Source organism: Tachypleus tridentatus, chromosome 13, assembly GCF_004210375.1.
Source record: "Tachypleus tridentatus isolate NWPU-2018 chromosome 13, ASM421037v1, whole genome shotgun sequence".
Classification (NCBI taxonomy): Eukaryota; Metazoa; Arthropoda; class Merostomata; order Xiphosura; family Limulidae; genus Tachypleus; species Tachypleus tridentatus.
The window spans coordinates 73,781,679-73,804,458 of record NC_134837.1 but is presented as its reverse complement, the minus strand read 5'-3'; the positions used below and the strand labels follow the sequence as shown (position 1 = coordinate 73,804,458).

The 22,780-nt window shown below is 31.8% G+C and overlaps 1 protein-coding gene across 1 annotated transcript in view; it reads right to left on the bottom strand.

Annotated features, from left to right (window-relative positions):
* LOC143238644 (uncharacterized) overlaps positions 1-22,780 on the bottom strand; it is a 121,355-nt gene that overhangs the window by 15,927 nt on the left and 82,648 nt on the right. Inside the window, exons 15-24 of the mRNA XM_076479050.1 lie at positions 20,187-20,478; positions 15,322-15,512; positions 11,149-11,408; positions 9,294-9,390; positions 6,609-6,767; positions 5,193-5,496; positions 4,795-5,038; positions 2,909-3,089; positions 1,828-2,053; positions 1,436-1,558 (exon numbers count right to left, since the gene is read on the bottom strand). Coding sequence (XP_076335165.1) covers positions 1,436-1,558; positions 1,828-2,053; positions 2,909-3,089; positions 4,795-5,038; positions 5,193-5,496; positions 6,609-6,767; positions 9,294-9,390; positions 11,149-11,408; positions 15,322-15,512; positions 20,187-20,478 — 2,077 coding nt within the window. The remainder of the gene's footprint in view (positions 1-1,435; positions 1,559-1,827; positions 2,054-2,908; positions 3,090-4,794; positions 5,039-5,192; positions 5,497-6,608; positions 6,768-9,293; positions 9,391-11,148; positions 11,409-15,321; positions 15,513-20,186; positions 20,479-22,780) is intronic.

Genomic DNA, 22,780 nt, shown 5'->3' with positions numbered 1-22,780 from the left:
CAGGCATCATCCTACATTAAACCTCCAATTACTTACACAAAGATATATTAAACATACAAAGAACTACATGTTCTTGTTTCAGAACAAGGTAAGCCATAATGAAATTCATATGTCAGAAGGACATTTATTGAAAAATGTAATTTGACTGTAATGGAAATAATTCATTTAGCATCAAGACTTTTAGTATTTTGGTGTTGATTGAGGTTCAAAGTCAATAAAAGCATTGGGATATCAATGTCCTATGAACATTACAAGTTCCTGTAATATTTGTCTCTTATTTTTATACATAGTTCACATACATTAGTGGAGAAACAAAATTCTAGGACCAAACTTTTATTTTGAAAGACTTAGTTTACTTATTTTACATTTTTCCAACTTTAGTTTAATATAAAGTAATAAACCCATGTGCTTTTCTCTTAAATATTATGCTTTAGCCAAAGGTAAAAACTCGTGTAGTGAGTAACTAAAATTAAGTAATATTAACCGAGTATATTATGGCCACCTGCCAATAGGACAAGTCAACTTGAACTTTATTAGCTGCTGAATATACATCACAATATGTCACAATGCCAACCAAGTAAAGATTCACACTCATCTTGTTACTGAGATCACTCTTGTATTGTTGTGTGCCTTAACAATGTTGTATATCTTTTTGCTACTAAGTTGAATCCTATCATTTTTAAATATTTTCACACTTTATTGTAGCAATTACACCTAATGAAGAATTCAAAACACTGTGGGTCAATAAAATCTTTGTATTTTAAAGTGGCATTTAGCCAATAAGTTTTCTTGTATGGTAATATACAAGTTAAAACAATGTTTAAAATAATGTTTGTGTGATCATTATATATGAGGTAATATAATTATAGACATACTTCAACATTTTCCAACCTTAATTTATAAAGTGATATAGCATTGTATCTCTCACACAAAAAACAAAGACTTATGCTCATTGCTATGGATGCAAATGTCCAGGACCTGAATGATCTGTAAAGTTTTGAGCCAGTGTGGCGACCACAATCAATAAGATTTCTATCCAATGAAGAACTATTTGTCAAAACATAGAAATTACTATTATATTATTTTCTACCCTTTTTACATAAAGTAATTTTGCAACAATTGACAAAAATTTGGGACAATATATTTTATGAACATAATATTGTATATAGACATATGCTGATTTATTGCTAAATGCTTATGGCATATAATATAGGCCTTTGTATATTTATCATCCAAAGCAGAAATATAAGGCCAAATGTCAGTGATGTTAATGATGAAATTCATATTCCACATTCATGGAAGTCAGAAGTCCTGGATCATAGATCCTGATACTCATAAAAATATAATAATATAAAACAGTTTGTAAAATTCTATGACTGTCCAGAATTTTCAGAAACTCTAAACCCTGTTTATATTGGTTTTTTTTGGTACTTACCCACTCCTGCAGCACCTCCTTTTCTAGCTTTATATGGTGCAAATAATGGATCTTTGGCTGAGGATGCTGTTATTTGACAATCCTTTATTTCCCCACTCTCCATTCCAAGAGGATCATAGCATTCTAAATTAATAAAAAAAGGTGCTCAGCTAAAGTACAAAGTTTACCAAACTGACCATCAAGTAAATAAACATGTACTTATGAGTTTAACATACAGGTAACTTTTTGTTTTCTAAATTACTGTGCTTAATAAACATTTAATTTTATATGCTGCTGAAACAGGTACAAAAACATTATGCTTGCATAAGTATGAAACACAAAGAACTACTGCCAGAGGAACATTCCACAATATATAACTTTTCTTATTTTTACTTTAAAAACGTTATCCATACCTTCACTGTTTACTTCATAAGCAATGTAATTCATTAAACTACAACTCAATAATGTATCAGGTATGGTAGGGTTTGCAACAGGAGTGGCTCTGTAAGTAGGTTTGCACAGAAGACGATAAGGTGTAGTTGCATTTATTTCTCCTTTTCCAAATCCTCGTTTGTTTTCAGGATCCGCTATCAGTGTGAATTTCAGTATTACTTCATCAGAAAACACCAGAAACGGGAACTGTTTTTAAAAGAAGATAATAACAGATAAAGCATTTCAATTAATTACTTGAAACTTCTGTGCATAGAACGCAGAAATGATTACTATTATAGTAAAGGGTACACAGTAAACTTCAAGAATGGGAAACTTTTTCCTCAAATAAAATTGAATAATAAACCTTTGTTAAATTAGAATTATCAAATATAGTAACTAATATAATAACATTATTTAAAAATTAACACATTTAACCATTCTAGTTATAAGGACTGCATTCTTAGTTTTGCCAGAATCTCATTAAAAATATACAATACAAATGATAAAAAGTCATGAATAAAAATATATATAGCATAATATAAAAAAGTCCAGCTTTTTTAAACAGCATGACTGGTAAGCATGCATAAATAAAATAATTTGAAAGAATACTATAAAAACAATTCTGTATGAACCTCTCAAACTTTATTATATGAAAAACAAAGTTTTCATCTACAGCATCATACATAATACTAGTGAATATGTTAAGTGTGGGCCTCATAGCCTTGATAATATCAAATACAAATATGGTGTTATGTAAAGCACCATGCATGCCTCACAAATACTGTCATTTTCCATATCAGCTGTAAATCTAATAATTTCAACTAAATAAATGATTCAAGCAAAATTATTAGTAAGAGTTTATTACCCCTTGGAAGCATCAGATATCCAAACAAAAAATTATTCATGTCTTACTGAAATTTGTTAAGAGACTATTATGCTCATAAAAGCAACTAAGAAGAATGTCTATGAAATATATGTTGAATAATCAACAAATAATATCAATCTTTCTTTGATGGAAAAAATCTTCATTTTAAATTTAAAGTATTTTATTATGAAACTTACAATAATGTCTAGGCCTCCAGAGTCATTCTTAAAGTCTGGTATTTGGTTTTGGGAAATGTTCACATAGGTCATTTCATAAAATGATATATAGGGTGGCAAGTACAGGCGTAGAGTAACGAAGGATGGTTCTGCTCGTGAGAGATTGGTGTGAGCTATTGACATACTGATTGGAATGATTTCACTGCAATAAAGGTCCTTGGAATAATTAGTAAGGTTTAAAGAAGAATTAAACAACTATTGTGAACACATCCAATAAGCTTTCAGTTCATTATACTTTTTATTACACAACTATTATCATCAAAATATACCTTTATTATAAGATATTATTTACTGACAGAAACATATACTGGAAAAAAGACAAATCCAAGCATGGTTTTGCTTGATTTTTTGAAGTTAAGCACAAAGCTACACAATGGGGTATTTATGCTCTGCCTGGTAACAAAACCCAGTTTCTAACATTGTAAGTTCACAATTAAACTGCCATGCTACTTGAGAGTTGCAAGTATGGTTAAAAAAATCGAACAAAATAATTGATATAAATTCTTCAACATAATTAAAGTATTGATGGGGGCTTGAATTATTTAAAAATTTTGTTGGGCAATGTTTTATTCTGCTCACTTGAACTGTAAGTAGTTAAGTTACATAGATGAGTGGAATTCTCATGTCTGCTGATAACATTAGAAACAATAGTAGCAGCTTCAACAGCAAGCCAATTCAGCAAATAATGTTATGAGTTAAAACTGAAGTTTCTACCTGGCTGAGTTAAGGAGACTATGCTTAGTTTGACAGTGATGGAGGAAAATTCTTCATAGAGAACAGTAAAGAATACAATTCAGCCACGAGTACTCACTATATGATTATACATAGACAATAGTTATATTGGTGATCTCTTCCCCTTTAAAGCTTTTATTTAAATCTTAAAAACTTGTAACACAACTTCAAACTCTACTGGAAAACTATTTCAGAATAAGAAAGTATTTTGGTATATGAATGCTACCCACATTCTTTAAGCCATTCCATTATAAAAATAAAGTAAAGTATATCTTCAATGTATCCTCTGATCTGTCACTCGAAAATGTGAGTCTGTTACACAGTGTATTCAACAACACATTATTACAGCACTCCTTCTCATGAGAAAATACATATGCCATTGAAGTAGAATAACTTGGAGCAACAGGTAACTAAAGCAAAGATAGTTTAATCTAGCTTAACATAATATAATGTTTTCGGACAATGTAAGGCCTATTTTGTCCATCCCAACTGTTCTATACTCTAAACGTAATGAAAAACAAACTGTCTTCTGCTTAAATTGTACAAACTCAAAAAATGTATGTGTGTAAAGAATTTTGAAAATTCTCAGTAAATAGAAAATCTCTGTCTATCTAAACTAAAAAGGAATAGAAAAACCAACAAAACTACAGATGCTCATCTTTTGCCAAGCAAATGGTCTAATGCAGTCAGTTAAATGTAATGTTCTAGTATTTCTAATGCACCAAAAATTATCTACAGCTAGTTTAAACTTTCAGCAATATTACTGGTTAGAGTAATGTTTGAAGTAAATTGGAATATTATTACTAATTTTTCTTTTACACTTATAAAAATTAGTTTGCATTGTTAACATACTACACAAATGTATGGCTAACCTAAATTTCTTAAGCCGACCAAACTCTGTTAGATGTTATTGGGTTTACATTTGACAACGCTGTTAATCAAAAAGCATACAAAAATGATTTGATGCAATGCATACTTCTAGACAGTTTTTTTTATACAGAATTAGCTTCTTTAATTTACAAGTTAAAATCTGTACAATTAGCTTAATTTTGACCAGAAGTTGCTGATAATTAATTTATAGCCAGAATTAATTTTGCACAAAGAAAAAGCCATACCTTCTTTGGTAAACTTTAGAATTGTCAACTATTACTGATGTCTCTATGTCAGCTACTTCTGTCCCATCTCGAATAACTTCTATGGGCTGTTCAATAAGCAAAAGGGCAGCCCCAGCCTCTACACCAAGGGTTAGTGAGTGTTGAGATGCATGTTCTGCTAATGGATGATCAGACATTTCAATCTCTACTTCAACAGTGATATCATCATCTCCTTCTTGAGATATGTTCAAGTTGTGAGTGAAAGCTGTATATAAAATATATTTTCACTGTGATAATTCATACAGTAATAAAAATTGAAAATTATATCACCTTCCTTATTTAATGATTATTATGTGCATCAAAAGACAGAATTTTTATATTTAAACACAGTCTTCAAGAAGAGCTACAATGACACTTACCAACATTAGAAAAATACCCTAGATCAACTTTAACTGTGTCTGTCTGTGTTGTGTTTACACGAGAGGACATCATGACATCAGGTTCAACTTTTGAAAAGGGACATGGAATGTTTGCTCCACCTGATACTAATCTTAGACCATGAACTGTTATAATTGCCCTGTCATCTGCAATAGCACCCATGGCTTCCACTGACACTTTAATCAATGACTCTGGTGGTATAGTGATGTTGAACTGTACCCATGTTCTGTTTCTCACAGCAAGTGGAATGGCTGTATCATTGATTCGTTTCAAGGTTGCATTTCCCTACAAGAAGTAAGAATTCTAGGTTATAAAGATAAGTGAACTTTATATCAGTAAAATAAATTATTAGTTTCAAAACAACTGGATGCATAACTAAGATGTGCTTGGGACACTCTGATTTTATGCAAATGAAAATTTTAAATAAAGAATGCAATCATTATAACATATTGTTATGGCATAAAAAGATATCATTAATCCATACTATCGAATTGCAGCTCACATTCAACAATGGGAAGATGATCAAGCTCTTAATTAACCATTTGTTTTAAGATTTTACACAAAAAAGCCTTGAAAAACAACTTAATGCAAACATATACTTATTTTGAACTTATTTCTTAAAAAGAACATGAAAAAAATAATTATGACAAATAATGATACAGGACAAGAACAATAGGGCTCCTCATATTTTTTGTTGTTTTTTAAATCCATTTCCAGTTGTTGTTCTATTTATTGGCACCATCATTCAAAAAAGAGATAGCGTAAGGAATTACGTAGTGCTATCTTTTGTGACAAAATAAGCATTCAGCAGTTAAAGTTTTTAACTGTCTTTATTCCTCTGAGGTGTTAAAATACCATATGCGTGTAAGGCATATTCTTCATACATTCCCTCTTTGATACCAATTAATCTTTATTTCCAAATAATAAAAATATCTTACAAATTAAAATTAAAAAATACTGTGAAATTTGTTCAAAACCACTAATTTTTGATAGTTCATTCATCCTTCTGCATTAAAGTGAAGTTACTATCATTATATGCATGGATAAAATCAGTTTTATACACAAAGGCAAACCAATTACAGGTCATGAGACATGCAAAAAACCCAAAAGTACTTAAGAATAAATTAAATTTTACAAAAACAAATTGACCCACAAAAAAACTTTATGAATTCTAATGGAAACGATTATCATAATGTAAATAAAAGTACATAGATCTTTACAATTTTATTTTAAACCTTTCACATATATCACACCATGTTTGTAAACCTGAGACTCGACTCCAAATATTCATCAATAACTTTCCAAAGATTCTATGAGACGTTTTCTTCTGCTTTCAATTAGTAATTTTTGGAAAAAGTAAATTTCAACTCAACCAAAAAATACTTTATAAAACTCACCGAAGTGTATATTTCTTGAACCACATCAGCTGCTGTTAAATTTACAATGGAAACCAAAATACTTCTATTTCCCACATTGGCAACGGCTGAAATGCTGAATACTTCACCATCCAAAAGTGAGCCATCATCAACAGGTTTAACAGCTACACTTAACTGGACCTAAAAAAGTAAATAAAAGAAGAAAATGAAAGCTCAACTAAACATAAACTGATGTTTTGTATTATAGAAATGACAGAATTTAAAAACTGTAGAAAAAGTACTAAATACTTTTTACTTACTATCAGTGGTGGATTTAATGTTGCATGGACCAAGGGGCTAACAAATTTCGTGTGCCCTACATCCCTAGTAATTTTACATAAAATAATTATCAATAGGGTCCCATTACGACCATGGACCTTAGGTCGTGCCCTCTCTAGCCCCTACCTAAATATACCACTGATGTTTTGTATTATAGAAATGATTGAATATACCACTGATGTTTTGTATTATAGAAATGATTGAATTTAAAAACTGTAGAAAAAGTACTGAATATTTTTTTACTTACTACTAGTGGGGGATTTAAGATTGTGTGGACCCAGGTGCTAATACCTTTTGTGGTCCCTACATCCTATATAATTTTAGATAGAATAAAAGTATTAATGGGTACCCATTAAGACCATGGACCCCGAAACTGAGTCCCATCTAGCCCCTACCTAAATACATCACTGTTTACTATTTAATATGAAAATTTAGTACAAAAAAGACTGTTGTTAGAAAATAACAGATTATTTTTCAAACCTATAAAATTATTTTATTCACCAAACTTGGTAGAGGTCACAGAAAACTTGTTGCTGAAAGATATGTAATCAGAAGTAAAAAATTTGAATATCTGAATATACCAACAACCAGCATTCAGTGGCATGGTTTTCATGCATTTAATATTTTTTATCTTTTTGTAACTTATCATTACAGACAAAAATATTTAATAAACAATGCAAACTATGAAACTTAAAAACCAAAATGGTTAAAATTACCTGCACTAAACAATTAGACTCAAAGCAAAATAAATTTTTAAATTATGGTTTAACTGTGCTCCTGTACAGTTGGTACAACTCAAAGAAAAGTTTTCAAACTACATATAACATATCTATTGTAAACCAAGGTCTATAATAGAAGAACATTCCAGAAAATTCTGGTGGCAAACAGCACTTGAAACCATACTGTCACACACATATAAAAATGAACATTTATATATTACATTCTTTTACCTTGACAAATAGAGCATTAGAGGCAGATGGTGTAATCGGTTAAACTTAAAATATAGACCATGCTTTTTGTCACTAGCTGTTGGATATACAAGACTGTTCAGTTTAGGAGTTATTATTTAGTTTATTTAGTAATTTAATATTAAATGATTATTTAGCTTTAATAATAAGAGTATTAAAAGTTAATTATTTTAAAAGCCATTGTTTATGTTTCTGTTTTACAAGGCTTTTGTAATATTGTTGGCATGATCTTGCCTGAAACTTCTAAGTTCTCATTATGTGTAATACTGTTGTTATTAGAGTGCTAGCTACTTCCATTGTGTGTTAGAAATATGTGTAGATACAAGAAGTATAAAGGAAATAGGTTAAAGTAAAAATGAAGTTAAACTGCATGTGAATTAGCTTTAATGAGAGATTTCTAAAGTGAGTTTCACAGCTAGTATTGTAATAATATAAATAGAGAAGAAAACTTCATCTTGTCAGTTGTGTTCTAAAGTAACTGAACCAACCTGTGGGGACTTTGACATAAAAGCGAATTACTTACAGCTTTGGTCACAAACTGAGAAAAAGGAAAATTATTTGTCAAATGATGTTCTAAAGTGACTGAACATATCTGTGCAGACTATGATGAAAGGGAGGCAATTATTTAAAGCTCTGGATTCAAATGTGATAACTAACAGTTATAGTAGTGATTTTAAAGTGAGTGTCACAGCCTTTTCTTGTAAAAATAGAGTAGAAAAGAATAATTTAACTTGTCAAAGGGTGTTCTAAAATAAATGAAACCACCTATGTAGAGTTTGATACTAAACAGAGAATTACCTAAGGGTCTGGATATGAGTGTGATAACTTACAGTGAAAAGAACTTTTTATACATAAATTTGACTTGCTTCAAATATATTATTTTAAAACAAGTGGATTGTGTATTGTCTGTTTATTGTTGAAATGTATTACCAATAAATCACAGACACCTATTATAAAGAAGCTTAACCTTATAAAACTTGATAATAGTCTTAATAAAATTTTGAAGTTAAATTTGTGATTGATCTAAGAGATTTGTAACATAAATAGATAACTAACTTTTAGATAATTCACATTTTATAATAAACTATTTCACTCCATAGGGTAAATTTGAAAATAGCGCTGTTTGGATGCAGAAGATGAAAATTATATGTCCACCAGATAAATTCAATGAAAAGAAGCATATTTTCCTGCATACTGTGTTATTATGCAAAACATAAGAAATAGTAATAACTTGTTTAAACTTTCTTAATAAGTTATTACAAATGAGATAAGTTTGACTTGATATAAGTGTTTATTTATTATCTGAATTATAATAATTTTTTCCACTTTTCATTGTACATACGTGTATCAACTCAGAAATAAGGCATTATGGTCGCTTTGAAATAGAAAAATACAAAAATGTAGGCAACAAAATTCTTACTTTGTTTTCTCCTTCATCTTCTTTATCAATAAGTGTATGGCACACTATTCCTAAATCAAAGGTCCCAGTATCTTCTTGGATTGTAGCACCAGGATTGCTGCAAAGTCCCATAACAAAAAATTATATTTTTCATTCTTTTTCTATGTATATATATATATATTCCTTAGGATCTTCAGAAGTATCACAAACAGTTACAAGAAAAGTACATTATCCCCCTTGATTTCATCAAACTAGACTTTATAATCATGTTCAGAACATCATGGTCAACTTTTCTTACACAGTTGCAAGTAACAACTGTTACTAGCAAACAATATTGCCATCATCATTTTATGTTACATTAAGCTATCTGTTATCAGGTCCACAGGTAAGGGTATGGCCAGTTGGAACATGCCTGACCACTTTTTCATGGCATTTATAAGTTCAACATGTATATTGAAACTTGCTTATTTTAATTCAATATGAAGCATTTTGTGTATGTAGTATTTAAAGTTAAAATGACTCAAGATTCAATTTCTTAGAATTAAATTTCAACATATTTTTAAGGGGGCATGCCCCAAACTCCACTAAAAATAGCAGTGCCCTCAGCACGCAAAAACTGCTTCCTATAGCAATGATTATATACATTACTTTTTTCTCACCTGTTAGTACATATATTAGAAGCACCTTTTTGTTTTCAGATGGAAGTCAACCAAACAACTAATATGACCAAATATGACATCTTAAAGGCAAGCATACCAAGATATTATTAATATGTGGTGATGTAGCTAAATATTCACATTTTATTGATAAAATATAATGGAGTGTTCAAAGTGTATTGTTACCTTGATCCTTGGATGATTTTGACAAGTGACCAAGGTGAAAACTTTGTAATAGGCAAAAAACATCACTTTACAGCCATTTATAACGTTATTTTCAGTTTTACTTGTAGTTTAGGTACATATGTATAAAGCTACAATCACTTGATTTTTGAACTACTATAATGTTTGACAAAAGGACTCAAAGTTTTGCTTGTAAAATATAAATCACTCCATGTTCCTCCAACAGGCCATAATATAAACAAATAAAAACAGGACCATGAGAGGTCCTTTAAAAAATGTGGGACTAAGTTGGTTTTGGGGACTCTCAAATTTGACTGAACCAATTTACATTAGAAATGATATTAATACATAAAAAGCGACTTGAAGCAATAATCTAAATCCAGATTTTAAAATTCCAAATTTAAATCTATATAAAAGTCAAAGTATTTTGGAGGCTCGCAGGACTGGATAGTATTAAACAAAGAACTTATATATATTTATATATATAAAGGGGCCATTTAAAATATATGTTAACACATGTATTTTCATAGTTTTCACAATGAGACCCCCTAAAATAGGATATCAACAACCAAAGTAACAATTTTAAACAAATTACCAATGTTGCTGCTCAATAACTGCACTTTTTTATCTACAGACTCCTTTATTATAACGTAACTACTTAATTATAATCATGAAGCTAAACAACCAAAAGAAACATTATAAGTTTTTGCTATACAAAACTATTTAAAAAAGAACATGAAACTTACTAAAGGATCTACGTACTCAATACTGAAAAAAAACAAGCAATTAATTCATTATACACACCAATAACAGTTGCTTTGAAATGAAAGTGAACAAACTGTTACATCATGCATTCAGCAAAATTAAATTATACTAAAAAAACTGTAATATTATCAAAGTGATGAAAATCAGCCATCAATTCACAGTAATGTATCCCACATTACATTTATATCCAAGAGTGAAATTGGATGCTAACTAAACAGATCCAAGGCAACGATTTTATCACTCCACACTGAAAGTTTTTTACAAAGGTTTACCTAATAGAGATGTTAGAGGTCAACTGTAAAGGTGAAAAGCATGGATAGTTCTTGCCACGCTTAGTAATCCCAGCAACACAGATGTCATAGGGATATTTTCCAGAATCAGCATCAGGGTTTATGACATTCACAATCACAGGTGCAACTGCATTTGGCTGAAGTTCAAATTCCACATTGAGGACAAGAGGTGCTCCTATCCCTGCACCTGTCATGTTTGGATTTTTGAGGCTGAACTCAAGGGATTTTGGAGCAAGAACATACTACAAAGAATAAACAAACATATATATATACACACATATACACACAGAAATGTGTTGTGTGTGGATGTGTTTACTTTTAACTGTTTAGCATCACTTTTGTAATAGGACATTACATATATACACTACATGGCCAAAAGTATGTGGACATCTGACCATTACACCAATATGTGCTTGTTGAACATATCATTCCAAAAACATGGGCATTAATATGGAGTTGGTCCCCCTTTGCTGCTATAACAGCCTCCACTCTTTTGGGAAGGCTTTTCACTAGATTTTGGAACATGGCTGCAGGGATTTGCTCCTATTCAGCCACAAGAGCATTAGTGAGGTCAGATACTGATGTCAAGCGAGAAGGCCTGGCTCACAGTTGGCATTTGAATTCATCCCAAAGGTGTTCGATAGGATTGAGGTCAGGGTTCTGTGCAGGTCAGTCAAGTTCTTCCACACCAACGTTGGCAAACCATGTTTTTATGAACCTCCCTTTATGCATGGGGGCATTGTTATGCCAAAACAAAAAAGGGCCTTCCCCCAAACTGTTGCCACAGAGTTGGAAGCACACAATTCTCTAGAATGTCATTGTGTGCTATAGAATTAAGAGTTATCTTCACTGGAACTAAGGAGCTTAGCCCAAACCATTATTCCTCCTCCACGAAACTTTACAGTTGGCACTATGCATTCAGACAGGTAGCATTTTTCTAGCATCCGCCAAATCCAAATTCATCCGTCACACTGTCAGTTAGTGAAGCATGATTCATCATTCAAGAGAATGCATTTCCACTGTTTCAGAGTCCAATGGCAGTGTACTTTACACAACTCCAGCTGATGCTTGACATTGTGCATGGTGATCTTAGGCTTGTGTGTGGCTGCTTGGCCATGGAAATCCATTTCATAAAGCTCCTGATGAACAGTTTTTGTATTGGTGTTGCTTTTAGAGGCAGTTTGAAACTTGGTAGTGAGTGTTGCAACTGTGGACAGACAATTTGTATGTGCTACACACTTCAGCACTTGGTGATCCTGTTCTGTGAGCTTGTGTAGCTTACCGCTTCACAGCTGAGCTGTTGCTTCTCCTAGACTATTCCACTCCACAATAACAGCATTTACAGTTGATCGGGGCAGCTCTAGCAGGACAAAAATTTGATGAACTGACTTGTTGGAAAGGTGGTATCCAATGACAATACCACGTTGAAAGTCACTGAGCTCTTCAGTATGACCCATTCTACTGCCAATATTTGTCTTTGGAGATTGCATGGCTGTATGCTTTATTATATTCACCTGTTAACAATAGGTGTGACTGAAATAGCTGAACCCACTAATTAGAAGGGACGTCCACATACTTTTGGCCATGTAGTGTGTATGTTATGAGCAAATTTTTATCTTTCACACACTGTATTTCTTGAATGATCTACCATAGAAAAAAATGTATATATATGCTTCTTCTTAAGAATGCATTACATGAAAATTATTCATTCTTTTGAATTAGTCTTTCAGTCTTCAAATTTGCTAAAAGATCAACCTGGAAAAAAAATGGTTGAGAATTAAAATGTTTCTTTTTGTGAGCAAATTTCACAAAAACAGTGACTTTCTCCATCAACTGATTGAAAGAAATATTCTGGATATAGAAGCATGAACAGAAAGAAATACATAAAGACAGGAATATATTTGAATACATATGTAAGTTTATATTCACATTTTAAAAATGCTTGTCTCATGTCAGTCTTATGCACACACTCATGATTTTATTGTACCATGCCAAATGAATTGATATGAAATCTCCCCTATGACACTTCTTATAGAAGTGACAAATGTCAAAACGTGATCACTTTGGTAGTGATCTTTTCTTCAATTCAATGACACAACAAAACACAATAGCATCCAGCAGAAAAATATTTCATTGGCCACTTTGCCAACCTGAGTGCATATGCTATATGCACCAATTGCATTGAAATCTAAACATTTTTGCAAACAATGCATTGAAGTCTGCTACCTTTGCTTGAAAACAAATGCAATTGAATTTTTCTTATTGAAGTAACAGATGGAATAACAAAAGGCAATTGTAAACAGCTCACTAAACAATAATATTGCATGTATGTTCTGAATGGGTTGATTGCACATTTTATATTAATTAATCAAAACTTTTAAGAAAATTACTGTTGAATTGTTTCAAAGGCATCTACTAGTTGTATTATACGGCTAAGACTTTCAATCAGTACATTCACGTTCTAAATCTTAGAAAGCATAAACATGTTTTAAAGTATTCTCATGGAAATATTTGGTAGCCATTACACCTTGTACATACTAAGATCACATGATTTAACAAACAAATATTGAATGGATACATCCACCAAAAGTACCAGCAACAAATGTTATTGAATAAAGCTATAACTTCAATGATCACCTTTGATTTTTGAATAAATAAAATAACTTTGAGTTCTTTTGACCAAAAATTCAAAATTTTGGGATACCAGTTTATAGGACTAGGAGAAATAAAAAATATGCACTATTTTTAATGTAAAAAAAATTATAATGAAAAATTAATAAAAATGGATTGAAACAAAGAAATAAAGCATTACACAAAGTAATAAGAACTCTATGACCCAAGCACTTTCAAAAGGTGAATCTTTCTTTTCAGAAACATTATAAACTCTTCCTACAACTTTAATAAAAACAAAGAAAAAGGTTTAAAAACCAGAATAATGAAAGAAACTGAAAAATGAAAACACACTGTGGATGTTGGATTCAAAATAAATAAAACAGAACCTTGAGAAAAGATATTCAAATAAAAAATCTGTGTGTCTTGAGAACAGATATAGAAATAAAAAAATAAAACTTTTACTTGAAAAGAAAAAAAAAGGAAAATATGTCACTTGCACAAATAAAAAACTCAACCGCCTTGACTGATAGATGTGGAAAAATACACTGACAATAAGAATAAGCTAATAATTAAAAAAAATTGTATGAAATATCTCTTTCTCTTACAAATTGACCAGCAGCCTACTAAAAACTACAGGTATTATGTCAACTACTGTATAAATTAAATCGAAGGTTAACACATTTAAATGATCAAAGGGTGTCCTCCCATTGGTAACAAAAGACTGGAACCACTGAAAGAGCAAAAACTTAACATCACAGTAATAGAAGCTGTAATAAGTTAGCAAGAAGGACAAGAGCAAAAATTTCAATTCATTATTTCATAAACATTCAGTAGTTGCAATGAAAATAAATTATTTTAGTAGTTCAAAAGGATGAGCTTACAAAATAATTTATTCATGTGTTTAATTTTCCACAAAATAATCTTCCTAAACTCCAAAACAATCTTACAGACTCTTCTTGTTCTCTTCTATTTTTAAGAAATAATATTGATATTGATAGTAGCACTGTGATGTATGACTATTTAACACGTAAATGTTCAATCCTTAGCAAATAAGTAAAAAAAAACAATACAGATAATATGTAAGAATAATACATTATTTTATTATCAAACTAAACAATACTTAGTTACATTAAGTTTTAACTATTTATTTAAAGTGATTAGAAAAAGATTTTAGTATTTGTTACAAAATCTCATTAAATATTTTGTAAGTTCAAAAATAGTTTAGGTTTAACTGGATTACAGTATTTTTCTGAAATAAAAAGAACAAAAATTGAGTGTTATAACTTAACAGCCACCAGCAATCAGTGAAATAAAGAGACATCTTACACATATTTTATAATGTAAGACTAATTTTGGTTAAGCATTAAATAAACTGTATATGGAAAATAGAAGAAATATTACAGCATTAATTGTTGCATTTTGTTAACCCTTTACCTAATATTCTCAAAATACTAGTTACTTCAAAGAATGATTTCTTTTACATACATTTCCTTATTGTGACTTCACCTAAAAGAGGGTTAAATACACTAACGAACAACTCACACTGTCATAAGGAGATGGGGCTCCACCTATCATAACTGGAATGGTTAATGTACCAGACTGAGATAAAGCTCCATATGTCACAATCCATGTCATGTTTTTATCTACAGCAGCTGTTGGGCTTATACGGACAAAAGCTGTTATAACAATCGTATTATCATCCGGTTCTGCAGTTTCAGTTGAATTGACCGAACCTGCAATTTAAAACAAAAACAGAATTTTATTCCATTCTTGAATGCCAAATAATATTCATTGAATAGAGTATTTCAACTTTCAAACAAAGGTTGATTTGTAATACTTTTAATACGTATCTGCAGAAAAAATAATACTTCAATTAACAACGAAAATAATAGTATTTTCACAGTTTACTGTAAAATGATAGCAGTGGTTCAAAAACATGAAAATTAGTTACATTTAGAGTACAAATATAATAACGTTTTTTCTTGATTCAAAAGATGACACTCATATATGTGTATGATCACACACACACACATATATATATACATTCATACATATATATATATATCATATACTAAAAGTGTGAAACTCTTACAATTAAACTAATTTTTAAGTCCTATTTTCTGATCTCATGACAAAACTATATTAAAAAATTAGACAAAAATATTAACTGCAGTAGTATCAATTTTCTAAAGCCGTAATATGCTTATGATAAGTTTCTGTTATGTTTTAAAAGACACAATACATAGCTGGTACTACTGACACTGTCCAAATATTAGTTAGCTGATATTTTGTTTGGTTAAGAGAAAAAGTGTGTAAAGTTATTTCTTTTGTACAATATGAATAAAAATAATTCATCTAAATAAATATAATTTATTAATTTTATTACTTTTAATAAAAGTAATTTTTACCCCCATTAATTTCACAAAAACATTAAATTTGTCTTGAATTATAGTGACATGCAATAATTATTGTAAAAATATACGTCATTATAGGTGATACATTCTAGTTTTTATCTATAGAAGTAATATAATAAATTTAACATGTTATTGTGTTGTTTTCTTATTTACAACTAATTATACAAGTTACACACAAGCAAAGTTTTGTCTCAAACAAAGTTAACAAAATCTTTAACTTCTAAATAGTGATACAAATCTATATTAATCTATAGTTAATAGCATGAAACATCATAGCAGTTGTTCCTTTCCATTTCTTTGCACTATCTTATGGCTTAGTCTAATTGTACAGAAGTTTACAGATTATTTTTAAAATTCATGACACTGATTTGCGTTTTATGAAAATATAAAATATCAGAAAAGTTAATTTAAATTGTTTTCTCAGAGCAAAACTGTTTTTATCTGCATTATTCTATCAGCAAACAAAAACAAAAGTTATAATTTTCCTTCACTGAAAATGTATTTTTGATAGGTATTCACCTTAGCTATTCATGTTCAGTGTTCCCTCTATATACAACTTTTTATTTATGTATACCACAATTCTTCCACTCCTCAGTGTTGGAATTGGAAAATTACAACATGTTTGTCACGCAACTTATTATGCATCACTTCTTAAAGAACAGGAGCATGACATGCTCACATTACATTTGAGGCTCCTTCTACTTTCCTCAAATGAACATTCACTTTGAAAATTGGCAAAAGAAGCAAGCACCAAAAAGTGGGTGGCCTGGCACTTAACTCTTAATCTGATGGTCATGGATTTGAATCCCTGTTGCACCAAACATGCTCACCCTTTCAGCCATGGGGGAATTATAATGTGACAGTCAATTCCAAACATTGGTAAAAGAGTAGCCCAAAAGTTTGCAGTGGGTGGTGATGACTAGCTGCCTTCCCTCTAATCTTACACTGCTAAATAAGGAATGGCTAGTGCAGATAGCCCTTGTGTAGTTTTGTGCAAAATTCAAAACAAACCAAAAAGTGGAAAGAGGGGTGGCAAGTGTGGGAAGATGGAAGTACCTATCAGAAATAAATATTTAGTCTAGAAAAAGTATAATTTACCTCTCTCAAAAGATTAGTTGGAATCCCACATTGATGAGAAGGGACTGGTGCAAGATAACAACAGAAGCAACCTTGGAAGCATCCAATGGATACTCCTGACCTTGAAAGAGAAAGATCCAAAGATCAGAGTAGGAGAACTGCACCATTTTTGAACCAGGTATACTCTTCACTCATGTGTAAAAATTAATCAAATACAAAGGCAGAAGCCATGAGTTGTAGAATAGCTAGGGTGTGTCTGATCACAGGTGGTAAGTCAACTACATCCAAAACCTCCTCTATGGAGTACAAACATTCACACGAGAGGATGAGGATTGTACCATCTTCATCTTCAACCCAAGATTTTAAGATTAAGATATGCACCAATTTCTGGGTACAATACAAGAATCAACACTCTACAGCAATCTTGGACTGGCCATCCACCATCAAGAGGACGAATTAAACTTATGCTTGGATTTATGTTAACTGGTTCTCTAATACAACCCCTCAATGCTGAGAATCAACATCCACATCAAGGTAGGATGAGAGCTCCCAATCAAAAGGGGTGAACTGCTTGTGTGACAGATCAACTCTAGGTAGTATAGAATGTATAATAGGAGGCCAAATCAACCTTAATGTGATGGATCAACTCACTGCATGTGCAAATGAATAGTAAAAGGCAACATCAACCAGTATGACAATGGATCAACTCCACATGAGCTTAGGAAATATAGGATAAGGAGACCACAACAGACTGTAAACTGATGGATCAATTCCAGTGGTCGTGAGTATTGTTAAATACATAAGTAGTATAAGAATACCATATCATCCGTGACAGTATAAATAATCTTAGGAGGCCACTTCGCATCTATACTAGCAGAACAACATGCCCTACTGTCAACTAAATGGTTATGGCTAATCGTTTAGTGAAAACTATTCAGAAGGAAGCCTCCATGATCCAACATCCTAACAGCTTGAACTGGTAAGTGCTGAGGACTTCCAATACTCCAGTCAGAGAAGGGATGTAAAAATGCATTGGAGAGTCTGGAGGACCATCATCACCAGAGACAGTGCAATGGATGACTATAATACCCTATTTTGAAAAGAAAACCATACAGAGTTCTTCATTCAAGCAACTGCCAGATGAGATGACAGATTTGATGTGAGGTTATACAAAAAATTTGAAGGTGAGAAGGTGGAAAGAGGAAAAGCTAAAAGCTAACTGAATGAAACAACAAAACCATCTGATAAGACTAATGGGAGAAAGAACATGAGAAAAAGAGAGTTGTGAGGAAACAAATAGCTGGGAATAGGAAATATTGAAGGAACCCATGCAGGCACAAGGTATAGAAATCTATACAGATCAGGACAAGGGTAAATGAGAAATAGCAATAAGAGAAAGAGGCAAAAAGGGATGAGTTACCTTCATGAGCCACCAAGATTGTGTCAAGGAAGGAATACTTGGTATGAAAGAAGACATATTATGTGGTTGAACGTGCAACAGATGGCTATAGCAAATACATGTGACTGATGCTACCAGCATGGCAAGAGGGGAAGGAAATGCACTTTAAGCAAAAGATGAAACAAAAAATACAAATCAACGGGCTCAAACAAAGTAATGAAATGGAATACAACAAAAATGCCCCAATGTGGATGTATCAGATACAAAGGCAACCAATGTATCTGAAAAGAATGGATAAAATGGGTAAGAACAGAGGAGGAGTAATGAGAAAAAAAGGGAGGTATATGATAGGGTTGCCCAAAACCCATACATTGAGAAAGCTGAAGACCTCCTTTCAAGGGTCATGAAAGAAACTCAGAAACACCAGCAATGGCTAAACAAGAAGCTAGAACTTCAGAGCCAGGGTCCAAGTGCAAATAACATTTCATATTCACTGATATACAGCCATGGCTGAAGGACAAATGGAATGAGATAAATGAAATGGGACCCAACCTGAGGAACCAGATCTCCTCACCAGGAACTGGATAAAAGCCAGGTGTAAAGATGGAGGATGTGATGTATGAGAGGTAGAACCAGCAACTGTGGTTGATGAAGGAAATAAGGGAAGAGAGAAGAGGGAACAACCTAAACTGAAGTAAAAGAAGAAACCACAGTTAAGAGGGCCTGTAAGGAGCAATAAGAAGGACCATACATGGAGCAGTATGCAAGAGGGATACTACCAGATGAAGCAATTAGGTACAAGAATAAACATAAAGAACTTGTTTAATCCTGGGTGAAGGTAGTTATAGCCAAACTATGAGGACAGGGGACTAAAAAAAGATAACTGGTGATGGAGAAAGGTGGCAAATGCACTGATGTGAGAGGTGTCCCACTAACTACAAAATCACTAAAAATAAGGGGATGAAGGAATCATCCCATCATGTAAACTAGGTCTGATCAAGAAAGGAGATCCACCAAAAGGTTGAAAGTACTTGATATGTGACATGCTTTGAGAATGACTCAAAGTAATAATGTGAACTTTTTGAAATAGATGTTTGAAATGATACAGGCAAGCAAAAGCTTTGGCAGCTAAACTTGGGTAATCCTTTTAAAATGCAAGTGAAAATAAACTGTAAGTTAAACAAAAGTAAACTACTCTGAGTTGGAACTAGAACAAAAAAAGATGTCTGAACTCGAGCACTGTCAAACAAGAAATGAAGGCTCGGTAGAGGAGAGTAGAGGGAGCCACATGCATCATATTGTTTAAACCTATTGTTTAAGAAGTGATGCATGATCATTTGCATGAGAAATATGTTGAAATCTTCCAATTATAACAGATGGAGCAGAGGGCTTGTGGCATGCATCAAGAAAAAGGTTGCATATAGAGGGTAGCACTGAACAAGAAGCACTAACCTTGTGAATGAAGATAAGTACTGTATTGGAATACAGTAATTAATTATTTACTCTCAGTAACTTACCAACATTTGTAATCATTTTGATGTCCAACACACCCTTCTTATTTCCATCAAAAGGGTTAAGGTGACTTGTAAATACAGGTTCAACGAAAGGGCTGAAACATGGCATACTTTTTCCTGATGATTTAATTGACATGCCACAAACACTAATTTCAGTGTCCTCTGTTGTTAATTCAATTGTGTATGGGCTTATTGACTTTGGTGCTGTTTTCACGATAATTTCAAATTCTCCCATGAAACCTGGAATTAAAGGTGTGTCATCTGTCTTTCTAGTATAAATAGTGGGTTCTTTATCCTGAAAAACAAATACATTCCAATATTAAGATCTGAAAAAAAAAACCTAAACACAGTAATATGGGATTCTGAAGGGGACAAAATTGAAAGCATCCATAAATATAGTAAAGTGACATTTGGCTAATCAACAATAATAAATAAAAATGTGTAAACCTAAAGAAACCTATCAAACAGCATTTTCAAATAATATCTGGCAGTCTAAACAATGACAGCTATACTGAAATGGATACAGTTTCAACAACCGGCATGGTAAAGCAGCTGTTGCAGGCCATGATGTTGAATCGTTGAAAGGTAGAAGGGCCCACTTTGATTCTCGAGCAACCTTTCCAAAATTAGGTTTTATATCTGCTTAAGTTAAAAAAAACAGCTAAAGTTTGGAGAGCAAATCGGTCAAAAATTGTCATAAAAACAAGTTAACTGCAGATGTCTTTTTCACACATTTCTTTTAATTTGTCAATTGAGACTTGCATTTAGAGATGTATAAAAATATCATTTTAGGTTTATATTTTTTGTTCTATAAGCAGCTGTCCAATAAGCTTTTTAGTCATTACCATAACTCATCAGTTATATGATGAGAGAAAAACTAGAGATTCAAAGAAATACAATTTATTTATGGTGTATAATAAATTCTTTAAGAATTATAGTTTAAACACCTGAAATGCCATTTCTTACACACCAGTGACTTTACGTGACACTAGATAACTTAAAACTAGATCACCATCAATTAATTTGCTTTTATAATAGTGAAATCCAGTTCAGATCCTTTAATATATACATATTCTGTTCCATTGAAATAAATGCTGATTTATATGATGACTTATGATGCTTAGTTTCATAAAGTCAAACCAAAATTAAATAGAAATGTTTTTATCTTTCTACCTAAATCACACTTCAATAACATATGTGGCCTCTTGTTAAGGTTTTAAGTACATGAGCTTGGATTGTTTTACAGTAGGTGCCTGTGACTTGTTGGTAATTAATTCGAACAATAAACAGACAGCATACAATCCACTTGTTTTAAAATAATATATTCAAAATAAGTAAAACATGTGTACAAACTTCTTCACACTGCAGGATAACACAGTTGTATCAAAATCTAAATAATTTTATTTTCTTGTCAAAGTACACTTTGGCTGATTCAATTACTTCAAAATCCAATTCACAAGATGTACTATTTTTCTCTACTCTTATCATTACAGTATCAGTAAATAATTCACTTATGCTACTGGATGGGTTACCACAGTTGTATCCTGAACTTCAAATAACTGTCTCCTTTTCATCAAAGTCCACACAGATGGGTTCATTTACTTTAAAACACCCTTTGACAAGACAAATTATTCCCCTTATCTCTGTTAAACTGTGGAACTCACTTTAAGATATTGCCCATTATGGCTAATTGTTAACATGTGGCTAACTTCACGTTATCTTTCACTAAATTTTTCTGTTTTTATTGTTTAGTTCTTAACTTGTGCTCACTTGGTCACCTGCATTTATACTTTAATAACTGAGACTTTGAACCTTCTGTAAATTATGTGAATGGTACTGATTTAACAATACTCATTTATGGTAACAAGAAAAATAGTGAAGATATTTGTAATGTGATGTCAATAATATAAATAAAGCCTCAACAACACGATGTAATTGCAAACACAAAAAACAACTTGTGCAACCAACCTTATAATTATTACCTTTAAAATAATTAACTTTTAACTCTCTTGTTATAAAAACTAAACAATCATTAGATATAAACTGACAAAATAAATCAAATAATAACACCTACACTAAACAATGTTGTATATCCAACAGTCTTATATCAATTATCAGAAAGAAAGATTAAAATGATGCTAATATTCAACGTCTTTAATTCATTAACATTTTTTGTCTTACTTTACCAGTATGTCCACGAGATTAGAATAAATAAACTATATAGGACAACCTGTTATAAAAACAGGCTTGCATGTATTTCTATGTAATCAGATGCTATGTGCTACCCTTTGCTAATGACATCCTAGTTATGGTCTACAAAAGTCTTATCTGCCAAGATTAATATGAATGCTAAGCAGCTAGATAAGATATAAAATACCTGCTTATGATTGGTCAATGAATATACTTCAGTCACCTCCATAAAAGCCTCAATAGTGTCACAAATATTCAACAGACTTTACAAGCAAAATTCTTCATTATATAAAGGCTTGCAGTGTAAAGACTATGCCTTCCATCATTAAGCCACTGTCTTTTTCGATTAACATTACAGCTCCACAGTGACCCTGCATAAAACTACCATGCAGAGGACTGCCTAAAAG